This window comes from Procambarus clarkii, chromosome 40 (assembly GCF_040958095.1).
Source record: "Procambarus clarkii isolate CNS0578487 chromosome 40, FALCON_Pclarkii_2.0, whole genome shotgun sequence".
Classification (NCBI taxonomy): Eukaryota; Metazoa; Arthropoda; class Malacostraca; order Decapoda; family Cambaridae; genus Procambarus; species Procambarus clarkii.
Window position 1 is genome coordinate 22069400 of NC_091189.1, and position 12500 is coordinate 22081899.

The 12500-nt window shown below is 39.5% G+C and overlaps 1 protein-coding gene across 6 annotated transcripts in view; it reads right to left on the bottom strand.

The window, feature by feature from the left end:
* LOC123757973 (inner centromere protein A) overlaps window positions 1-12500 on the bottom strand; it is a 102293-nt gene that overhangs the window by 41671 nt on the left and 48122 nt on the right. For 4 of the 6 annotated variants that reach the window (XM_069338817.1, XM_045742006.2, XM_069338816.1 and 1 more), the window contains exons 9-10: window positions 9594-9689; window positions 1646-1717 (exon numbers count right to left, since the gene is read on the bottom strand). The exons of 1 other annotated variant lie outside the window; for it this stretch is intronic. In XM_069338817.1, the coding sequence (XP_069194918.1) occupies window positions 1646-1717; window positions 9594-9689 (168 nt within the window). The remainder of the gene's footprint in view (window positions 1-1645; window positions 1718-9593; window positions 9690-12500) is intronic. One more of the 6 variants, XM_045742008.2, reaches the window with a different exon arrangement.

Genomic DNA, 12500 nt, shown 5'->3' on the forward strand with positions numbered 1-12500 from the left:
TGCTATTATGTAGCAATGATATTATTACAGAAGACCCCCTGACTGTGATAAAACTGACCAGGGTTCTGATAATAGCAGAATTGTGGTGATATTTAGTACTGTGCTCCATGGAGGGAGGAGTAATGCTGTGGGAGGGAGGGTAGTGACGTTGTCTTCTGATTGTATGTGGCCACCTTTTATTGACTGCACTCACCATACCAGCTTAGTGGTTCGCTATGAAGAACACAAATGTAGATACTTATATATAACGTGTGTGTAGAGGGTATAAACAGCAAGAGGAGTAGGTTGGGAGCCGCCATTTTGGTGAGGGCGGTGGCATCGTCTGCACTATTTATCATGTTGTTTACTGGTGACCACGATGGTCTTTGAGTATTTGAGCACCATACCAGTTTACTTGTACAAGTTTGGTGAATAAAACAGGTAGATATTTATATATAATGTGTGTATATAGCGTAATAATACCACAAACAGTATTGTTGGAGGAGAAATATTAGTGCGTCTGGCCTTGAGGGCGGCAGCCATCAGCTGACTGTGTGAGTAGCTACGTCTTTGTGCCTTTACTCACCATACAAGCTTAGATGTACAGTTATGGTGAACAAAACATATAAATACTTATATATAATGTCTGTATATAAAAGCAAAAACAGTATAGTGGCAAGTCAGGTGAGGTGAGGTGAGGTGAGGGAGGGAGTGGCAGCCAGTGGCAGGCTGCCACTGCCACTCAGCATACCAACTTACTGGTTCGTTATGATGAACACGAATGTAGATACTTATATATAGCGTCTGTATATAGCGAATAAAAGCAAAAACAGTATTGTGGGAGGAGAATGTGGGTGAGTCAGGTGACTTGAGGGAGGGAGGAAGTAGCAGCCAGTGGCGGGCTGGCACTGGCACTGCCACTCACCATGCCAACTTAGTGGTTCGTTATGGTGAACAAAACATGCAGATACTTATATATAACCTGTGTATATAGTGTAATAACCGACAAAGCATTTGTTCACTGTTTGATGAATATAATTGAATCAACAATATGCACACCATATTTTTTAGTACAGCGATGATTCACTCATTTTATTATATAAATATATCACACTACACACTATTGAATATTACAGCAAAAAAACTACGAAAAGTCAATCGGACACATTGAAATAATTAGGCTCTTTGTGGCAACTCCGGCCTGACAGCTGGCGATCAACAGACCGCATGGGACGCACGCCGAGTCAGCACCTGTTTTTTGCCAGATTTCCCCGCCCTATAGCGGGCAATATATACCACTTACAATTTTTTTATTATTTTTTCCCATGATCAGTGAACACAAATTAACAGGTTAGGAAGATTTTTTTTTTTTTTTTTTTTTTTTTTTTGTATGCACCTGTGGGTGTCAAATGGTATATGGCCATGCGCCATTTAAGGGTTAAAGGATTAGCGGATAAAATAGCTACAGGAACAAAACCAACAAGGTGTTTTTGTATGAAACCAGTGTAGATGTCACAACTTGACAAGGCATGGATCAAAACATTACCAATTTTGTTTCATACATGTTGGTTGGGTTCTTTGTTTCAACCATGTTACTGTGACTTATTCTCTGCATATGAATTCAATATAAATTAGAAATGCAAAATATAAAACAAACTGATCAAACCTTTTCAGACAAGCAAGCTGGAGATAGAGTTCTGGCTGAAGGACTCATACGAGTGCCACAACCCTCTGGAGACTGAAATAGAAGTGTCACATTGAAAATTATAGGACATATCGGAGAATGAATGAAATGAGAACAAGGTGAAATAAGTCAAAATGAAATAAGAACAAGGTGAATGTATGAGAAAATATGGTTGAAATATTTTTAGCCCATCATAGCCCATATGGTAGTGTGCACACCTGGGGGTGTTCAGGTACATGGGTTTGATCTCATTATACAGCTGCTATTTTTTTTTTACATCAGAGATATTAGAGAGTAATCACACTAATGTGATGCATCAATGTGCCTGGGAACACCCAGCACATAGGTTCGAACCTTCATCACAGCTCATACTGACTTTCTCACTAGAGATATTAGCGTCTAAATATGCTATATAATTATATTTACTATAATTACGTATACAGTGACACCTCGGTTTTCAAATTTTTCAGTTCGAGAGATCATTCTCTAAAAAGATCAAAACAAGAGATCATTCATAGTGAAACAATGTGATGTCTCACTACAGACAAGTGTTAAAATGTAGGGAAAAAACAAGTGTCTATAGACAGATTCTTAGTAAGACAATCACGCAGTGAGCCACAACCCAGGTTCTAGTGGAATGCCTGCAAAACGTAAGAGTACCCCATTAGTGTCATCACAGCTATTATAATGGAAGGGAACTCCCCTTCCAAACACTAACACCTTTCCTTATTCCCCCCACCCTCCTCACCATCTTCCATTACGCAAACAATAGTCCTCAATAAAGGTAATATATACTTGTACATACTGTAGTACAAAATATTAATAGTAGTACTGTATGTATAAAATGTATTTTTAACCACTGCACTGCGCCAAAAGACAAATGCCATTCGCCCATTGCTGCGCCAACCAACAAAAGTATTTTTTGTGTTTTCGTAAATGGCCGAAACGCGCTTGCGGTAGGTTGGGTACAAAATGGACTCTTGAGACCTCCAGTGAGGCAGCCATCTTGGAAAAAATTCCCAGAATGTCCTAGGGCTGCTGGCTGGGTTAGTACTGAGTGAGCAACCATGGGTGGCGCATGCGCCTCTGGCTCCCAAACACCTGTCCGACGTGGTGTTGAAAGAACGCTCTGTCAGTGAAATTCAGACTCTATTGCTAAAAGAACATAAGGGTCCTGATATTGATGAAGCTGGGCACAATAAGGACCTAACACAAAGATCAGATGCAAGTAATGCAGCGAGCGTATCCAGTTGTAGCTCTGAGCGCATCCAGTTGTAGCTCTGAGCGCATCCCTTGCTCGTCTATGCCATCTCTAATTTATATAGATGATACATAGATAAATCATTTTCTGGGTTCAGTGATGATGCATCTGATTCAAGTAGGATAGATGAACAGTGTTAGTGGCTTCCATGGTGGTGTTTTCCATAGATATTTTCAAGAATAGCTGAATCTCTTCCAGATTGACTAACACTCTTTGAGAATGGCTGAATCTCCTCCAGAATGACAATATCTTCCAGATTGACTGACACTCTCCAAGAATAACTGAATCTCTTCCAGTCAGGGATCTTACAAAGCGATCTTTTTAGGACTACCTTACAAATTGATTTTTTCCTATAATGTTTTCAAGACTACCTTAGGCTTTACAAGCTTGGCTACATACCACCTACAAGCCAATGGTGAACGTGAGTGTGTTATTTGCAAGCACACAAAGAAGAAACAGGAAGGGAAAATCTATCTGTACCTGGTGCAACAAGAGCGGAGTCGCACTGTGTACCATGGACTACTTCGTTGATTATTACTCACTTCCGAAGTACTGAGTATGTAATACAGTGTGTTATTGTGTAAATAGTGTGTGAAACTGTACATATTGTAATTTTAGTGAATTTTTAACAAGTAATATGGCAACAAAAATTTATTGAGGACACATTACTGACATGTATTACAGTTCCATGGAACAGTATGAACATTCTATTGTATACATATTGTAAAGGACACAAATATGCATCATATACGATAAAAAACCAAATACCCAGTACTGTAAAACCACATTGGAAATACAGTAAATAGAACAAATAATTGAAACTATATATATGGCAACTTGTGGTGCTTGAATGACCCGCGCAACCGCCTCTGGGAGCTTCACGCACGGGCGACCAGCCCGTGATGACGTCACAGTGCACCTTGTCCATGTCCCCACAGGCAAAGTAAGTGGAATTTGGTATTTATTTTTACATAGACATGTTCAGGGAAGAGAATTTATCATTTTACAAACAAAATTTTTTTTTATGGGAACACTTGATTTCATGTGCACAGGGGGACTGTCACAATAAATTCGGCACATCACATTGGTTAAGTTAATAATTTTGGGGGTGTGGAACGGATTTATTCAATTTACATTATTTCATACGGAAAAATTCGTTTCGGTTTCCAAACAGTCTGTGGGAGCGGATTAAATTTGAAAACGGAGGTACCACTGTACTGTATACCATAAATGCTCTCAATTAACACTTTGGCAACCCGACCTATGTGTGTTTCCAAAAGTAAATGTTCTGCATTCCCTGGGCCATTCAGTAATGTAAAAAAATTTTTACAATTATTTTATGTTTTCTAAAATATTTGTTGCATTATACTGTATCTATAAATTTGGTGTCAAAATGTTCACAAATTAAATTTCTAGAGAATAGATGCAAAAACAAGTGTACAGTACAGTATTATGTTCCCCATCACATGTTCCAGACCCATAAACACATAAATGCATATATACAACTACATTTTAAGTATGTCATGAACCGCTAAGCAATTCTAATAAGTGTGACACAGTAACAACTTGGCTAACGAATGCTTTGCCTAAGGTAACGAAGTTTGTTGATACGCATATGGGCGACCTAGCTCATGGTTCCTGGTGGCACAGTCGCTCGCGCTTCAGTTTACCAGTGCCTCCAGCTAAGTGACAATTCCGTATGAATTCTTTGTAAGGAATTTCATTGTTTTTCGGCTTTTTTGGGGTTCTGAACATAAAAGTAATTACAGTGCATCCTCAGTCTAATGAATCCCGCTCTATCGAATTCCCAGATGATCCAAACAAATTGAATTCAGTATTAAATGTTCAGTGGAACATACAGATGTTCGATTAAGTGAGGATTGTTCGTTCAAGCGGTTACCGAGACCGAGCGTCTGAGGTGGCTGTCATCAACCAAAGTGTAAACAGTTATACTGTGTTTTATTTTGCTTATCCATTGTTTCCAGGGAGAAATGGTTGAAGGATGATAGAATGGTGTCAGGGGAGGCAGGTAGTGTCATTGGTGAGGGTTGGTGTTGGGGGGGGGGGAGGGGGAGATGATGGAAGTTTTTCTCATTGGAGGCAGGTAATGTCAGTGTTGTCACAAAAGACTGATGGTGTCAGTGGTGGAAGCTGTTGTCAGGGGAGGCAAGTGGTGGAAGTTGTTGTCAGGGGAGGCAAGTGGTGGAAGCTGTTGTCAAGGAAGGCAAGTGGTGTCAGTAGTGAAAGCTGTTGTCAAGGGAGGCAAGTGTCAGTGGTGGAAGCTGTTCTCAAGGGAGGCAGGTGGTGTCAGTGGTGGCGAGATCTCAGCTACAGTAATTGGCCACACATGGCTGGCACCGGCTGCCGCCACCTCGATGTTTCACTCACTCACTGCTTTTTTTTTTCCAATAAATTGGCCGAGAAAAAGTTACCATTTCAATTGTTTGTAACACCCTTCTATCGTATTCCATAGTCAAAATAAAAACTCATAATAAATGTGTGTGTCAGTGGTGAGGAGTAAGTATTAGGGGGGTTAGGAAGTCAGCTAGCCTTTATGTGAGTGTCGGGAGTGTTGAATGAGACGCCTCCAAGTCTGGCCTGAGTGACCAGCTGACTGCTGCCCCTTGTGGCTCCCCGCTGCTGCCTCAATACAGCCTGTACTAAACTCAAGAATAGTTTACCATTTCAGTTGCTTGTAACATTGCTTTATTATATTAATTAGTCAAAATGAAGAATTCATAATAAATGGTGGTGTCAAGAGAAGTCTGGTGGTGGAGGGATGGTGTTAAGAGAAGCCTGGTGGTAGGGGATGGTGTCAGAAGTTTGGTGGTGTCAGGGTGGGGAATGGTGTCAGAAGTTTGGTGGTGTCAAGAGAAGTCTGATGGTGTCAAGAGAAGTCTGGTGGTGTCAGTGGTGGGAGATGGTGTCAAGAGAAGTCTGGTGGTGTTAGTGGTGGGAGATGGTGTCAAGAGAAGTCTGGTGGTGTCAGTGGTGGGGGATGGTGTCAGAAGTGACTGACGATGAAGAGCTGGCTGATTATTATCGATACCTAAAGGGCATGAAAGATATTATAATGAAGCAGCACACAACTAAGAAACAAACCAAGATTCAAAAGTTTTTGGTACAGTTTCATAATAGGCCTACAGGACCAGCACCCAGCACCAGCAAGGACTCTGAGTCGGGTGCAATTTTTCCTAATGCAAATATGTCCTGGCATATGTATTAAAAAAAAATTATCATTTTTTGAAGAGGGTTGTTGGGGTTGGATGGATGGAATGAATTTCACACTGGAACAAATCGGCTTCATCCCATGTAATTTGTTCAAGTGAAGACACACTGTATTATATATCATGCCATGGGTCCCAAGAACATCAGTGGTAAGGTTTAACCTAAGAAAACACATGTGGGGATAACCATAGAGCAAAACAAGAGCTTATTCGTAAACATGAAAATGGTACACGAGTTGTTGAACTAGCTAGGCAGTACAACAAATCTATGTCAACGATATGCACTGTAATTGCTAAGAAAAAGGACATTATGAGTGCAAATGTGGCAAAAGGGGTATCAACAATCACAAAACAAAGAACACAAACACTTGAGGATATTGAAAAGTTGTTATTAATTTGGATACACAACAAGAAGTTAGCAGGTGATGGCTTTTCAGAGGCCATCATTTGCAAAAAAGCAAGAAAATTGCATGAAAACCTTTTAAAGAAAACCCTGGAACGAGTGATGCAAATACAAAAGAATTTAAGGCGAGCAGGGGATGGTTTGAGAAATTTAGAAAAAAGTGGCATTCAGTGTTGAGAGTTGGTGGAGGAACACAGTGAAGAACTGACCCCTGAAGAAATCCTGGCCCTTCACAAGGAGCAGCAACAAGAGGCAGCTGAGGAAATTTCTTCAGGGGAGGAGGCAGTACAGAATGTCCCTTCCTCAACAATTAAGAAATGATGTAGACTATGGGAAGAAATGCAAACTTTTGTTGAAATGACTTACCCAGAGCTAGCTGTAGTAGGCCATTGCTTTAACCTCTAACACTTTCGCGCTCTCGGCGCTCAAAAAAAAAAACAATACCCCAGATGCTTTCGGCACTTCGCGCGCCTACGCGGTAAGACCGAAAAGTGTACACTCTTTTGACTGTCCTGACAATAATTGAAGGCGCACGTATTTAAGTTTGGTATCACTGTGTTCGCAATGAAATTGTCTATAAGAGCATACCTATAAAATGCCGCCCAAGCATAAGGAGTATCAACACCAAATAAAAAACTATGCAGATCACTCGCCGAGAGCGCCAAACAGCAACAAAATGTTTCCACTCTCTTAATGGTTGCGAAGCCTACAGTTGTCCTACATCGCTAATTTTGGTATCATTGGAATCGCAATAAAATTCTCTACACGAACATATGCATATAAATGTTTAATATAGGTAATTGCCCACCCGCAAGAGTGTGTGAAGTGGAGAGTAGTTAGCCGCGAGCGCACTGGCGAAAACACAGGGGGGAAATCATGCTTGGAAAGTTTATACGTTTCCTGACCCTACTTTTCTATGTACGTATTTCTTTTTTATACCAATGTGTTCGCAATAAAATTTTCTATAAGATGAAATGTATAACATTTGTACAAAGCATGTGTAAGAGAAGCGCCAAATATAGAACCACGTCGCTCAGTATGCGTTCGCGGCAGAAACGAACGCATTGTTTTCGTTCGTTTGATGTTTGTCATGTTTATACTTGTTGAAACATTTTATAATTTGTATGACAGGGATCGCAGTAAAATTCCCTACACAGACATATACATAACACATACAAATATTTCCCACGTGTTGGATATATCAACGGCTAAAGGGAACCCACTGCCACACGCTCGCCACACCCCCAAACATACTTTGTGTATTTTTTTTTTTACTCATAGAAGTTTATGTGATATAATATTCATTCTTGTACCAAAACATTCGCAAATAAATTCTCTACAAAACAAAAGTATCCCCATCCATTTCGGTTAAAAAATGGAATTTATAGAAATATTTTTTCGATGGACGAGAAAAGTAGGCAGTTATGCGGAATCGTAAGAGAAAACGGCGACGAGTTATCTCTAATATAAAGCGCGAAAGTGTTAATGACACTGTGATGCCTCACTACAGACAAGTGTTACAACGAAGGGGAAAAAACTAAGTCTCTATGGACAGGTTTTTAGTGAAAAAAAAAAACAAGCAGTGAGCCACAAGCAGGTCTTAGTGGTATGCAGGCAAAACGTACCAGAGAGAGTACCCCAGAGAGGTCATCACTGCCTGATGATATAATGGAAGGGGACTCCCCTTCCAAACACTAACACCTCTCCTCCTCCCCCTCACCGTCTTCCATACACCAACAAGAGTCATCAATAAGGGTAAGCTATAACTTGCACATACTATAGTACTAAATATTTATGCGAATTAAATAAGAAATATATTTTGAAGTTAATATTTTTGGAAGTGTGCAATGGATTAATTCAATTCACATTATTTCTTATGGGGGAAATTCGTTTCCGATTGCGAATTTTCGGGTTACGAATCATCTCTGGAACAGATTAAATTCGTAAATAGCAGGGCCACTGTATTCTTGTAAACATAGATACAAGCACAGCATAGCCTTACACACTCTTTAGTTACTGACAGCACATGATGAAGCAAAGTGCCACCTGATATACTATGCACAACACTAGTCAAAACAATGCTGTTATCAGAATCCGTGTCACTAAATTCTGAATATAAATAATTTTTCACATGTTCATTTTCTAAAGGAGCATGTCGTCTCTTTGCATGAAGCATGCATACACCAAACCACGACTGTGTGCCTTGCACACAGTACCATAACCAGCATGGAGTTAGTGACATGACTCTTGTACAGGTACAAAGTTTATCACTGTTAGGATCTCTTATGACACTAATTTTTTTTAAATAATTACAGTTACTTATTTATTTCAGCATTATTAAGAGATGCTATAGGTACGAAATGCTTGATGATGCCATGAGCTGCTGCTGCTGTTACATGCGCTACTCACGGTCGCTCTCTCAATACTGAGGATATCACAGCCAGGATGGGTGCCTATGATTATTTCCAAAGATGGCATCAGTTTACTGGGGGTCCGAGGAAGTGAGTGTGTACCCTCGAGTTTTAAAGCTTACACTAGACCTAAAATCAAATTCTGTCGATGTGTATACCAACAATGAAACAACCCCAGTTGATATGCGCATGTGATGGGTTAAAAATACAGAAAATGGGACATTTGTCATGGAGGAAGGGAAGCAAAGCTGTACACACTAAAAATTGAAAGAGCTAATGATGCCACAGTACAATACAGGTATTATAATTGCTGTACATCAATGGGGAAAATCATATAAGGGGCATTAAATTCAGACATTACATAGTAAAATTTTAACCCAACTACTTTTACTACCTATTACAGTACATGGCCAAAACTAACATTAACATAATAATACTCACTTTAAGGTTGACAATGACTATTACATACTAAACAATTTAACAACTAAACTACTTTTACTACCTAATACCGTACATGTCCCAAACTAACATTAAATTATCATATCAATACAGTACTGTACTTTTCCTTCACAGTTGATAATGAACTAAGTATTCAAGGCATCTAGGTGCTTAAAGACGAAATTCACACCTTTGACATTAAAGATTGTTTAAATTCAGCATTCCTTGCAATCACTAACGCCCGTTTCAAACTCTTGCGAGCCAAACACCTCGTTGAGCTGTCACGCTGTTAAGGAAAGGAAAGGAAATTAAGAGGAGAAAGTACAAAGACAGTATGACCAGCACACAAAGGGATATAAGGAAAGACTGAAAGAATGATACTCAACCACTTGAACCATCGAGGATCAAAAACTGACCTGTAAGAGACGATACCGTCGCTCTACTGACCTGTACAAGTGGATGGGCTTTCACACTGTTAAGGTAAATTAAAGGTTTAGACCCATGTTAACATGACCCAAGCAATATGGCATTAATTTTGTATAACACATGACATTTCTATTTTTTAATTTATCCCACAGTAATGGGCGATGAGAAATTGTGCAATACAATTATTATTTATGAAGTATTAGTTTATTAAATGGGAGAAATGATGTTGATTTGTTTCACCAATCTTTTCAATGATGTGTTTGCAGGTGCCAGACACCACCACCATGGAATAGAATGAATGAAAATTTAAAATTGCTTCTTGTTAAATGAAACAGCACATGAATATAAATTTTAATACATCATACCTCACCTTCACCTCAAGCTAAGGTTAGTGAATAACCTCAACCCATCTGACCTCACCCCTTCTCACATTTTGTCCCTTTTTAAGCACCAGCCCAATTTATCAAATTAATTAGATTTGATAAAGCCTTTACAGGTAAAATTTTGGCACTAATAGTTTAGTAGTACTGTAGTAGTTTACCATCTCCTTGGTATTTTTCTACATTTTCCTCAGCACATTATGCTCTTCACTGCCCTCAATGTATGGTTATTAGATTAAGTTGCCTTAACCAGTCCTACAACCCATCCTCCTGTTTAAACAGTACTGTTTGTAACTATGCCCCATAGTGCAAACACTGACATACTAAGAAATTAGACATTATAATTTTGTACTATTCACTTTATGGAGTCTGGAAAAAATTAACAGTTTCACACTCCCAAGACGCAGTCAGCGTCCAAAATTTTTCTCACGGATGTTCACCGGGGACGCAGGCTTCGTCCAAAATTAAAAAATATTAAAATTCTATTTTTTATCCGATCATTCTGGGACTGGTTTTAAAATGCTCGCCTTTATATTGCGAACAATGATACAAAATGAACAACGTAACATGAAAATTGATGTTATTAACCATAAAAGAGTATACACCTTAGGTTGCGAGTGTGCCAATTGGTGCTCGCTCACGGGTAACGCTTGGCCGACTTTCGGCTTTGATGTGGGGGTGGGGGGAGTTTGCACCGGGCTTTTGACCCTTATATGCCTATAACCCTGTAGGGAATTTTATTGGGAACACATCGATAACAAAAGGAACGACATAGTATGAGAATTAAGGTGAGAAAACTGAGAAGAATACACACATTTTACTGCTCTTGAGCGCTCACTGGTAACGCTCGGCCGATTTATGGGTTTGGTGTGGGTGGCACGCCGGGCTTTTGAACCTTATGTGTGTATACCCCTAATTGTTCTATTATGGAACTAGTTTTAAAATGCGTGCCTTTATATTGCGAACAATGATACCAAAATGAGCAACTTAACACGAAAATTGATGTTATCAAACTGAAAAGAGTATACACATTAGGTTGCGGGTGTGCCATTTGGTGCTTGCTCACGGGGTAACGCTCGGCCAACTTTCAGCTTTACTGTGGGGTGGTCATGCCGGGCTTTTGGACCTTATATGAATAAACCCCTGTAGAGAATTCTATTGTGAACATTATGATACCAAAATGAAAGACGTAACACGAAAATTTAGGCGAGAAAACTGAAAAGAGTATACACAATTTAGTCTGTATGCACACTGAGGTAGGCTGGGGCGCGCACACCAGAGACGCAAAAGTGTTAAGCAAGTCTCAAATATTCCTAGGCCTAGTATAGCACACACATGTACTATATTAGGACTCAGAGTGCATGTATTAGGCCTGGGAAGGTTAGGCTAGGTTAGTTTAGTTTGCCTTGTCAACATAAATAGAAAAACTTTTCCAGTTTGTCCAAATTCAATAGTACCGATTTCTACTTTCTAATTGTGTTGTATGTCGGTATACAGTACAGTACGTACTATGGTCCTCATCCTGGAGTCCTCTTAATTCAAATACCTGTAATACTCCTTTGGCAAATCTCATTTTATGCTGCATTTTTCTTGGGTAGATTCCTTCAGGTTAATATCACCTTTTTAAACACTTCTGCAGTTCAGCTCCATAATTGAGTGCTAGGTGGTAAACAATCCGACCTTCTCTGAGCTCCACTCAGTCATGTGGAAAATGTTTATGCTCATTTTAACACTTCGGTGGTCTGGCCTCTCCATGCATTCCTGACCATAAACGTTCTGGGCTTCAAGGACTGCTCAGCGACGTGAAAAATGTTTCCAAGCCTTTTATGGTTTCTAAGTTATTTGTTGACCTATTACTACTGTATAAATTTGGAGTCAAAAAGTTCACAAATTAATTATCTTGAGCAGCATTTCTCAACCAGGGTTCCATAAAACCCTAAAGTAACTTAACTAGGGGTTCTGTAAGAGACAATGGGTCAGTAAGGCAGACAGCCCCCTGCTTTCATAACTCTCACTGTATTTCCCGTTTCTAAACTTCCCTTCACCTATTCCTCTCCATCCTCTTTACTCCCACCCAAAAAATAGCAAGAGATAATGATACATTGGCTAATTCTTCATAAGTAAATGTATGTTCGAGTCATTCTTGGGTTTATCTTCATCGGAACGTTTACTATCAGAGTACTAATGATGCATTTCAGAATTATCAGTACACAAAAGTTAGAGAAGGGTAGAAATAGCCTAAGCTACTCTATACCTTAGAGATGTATTTTATTGTCTCAAAGGTACTTAAC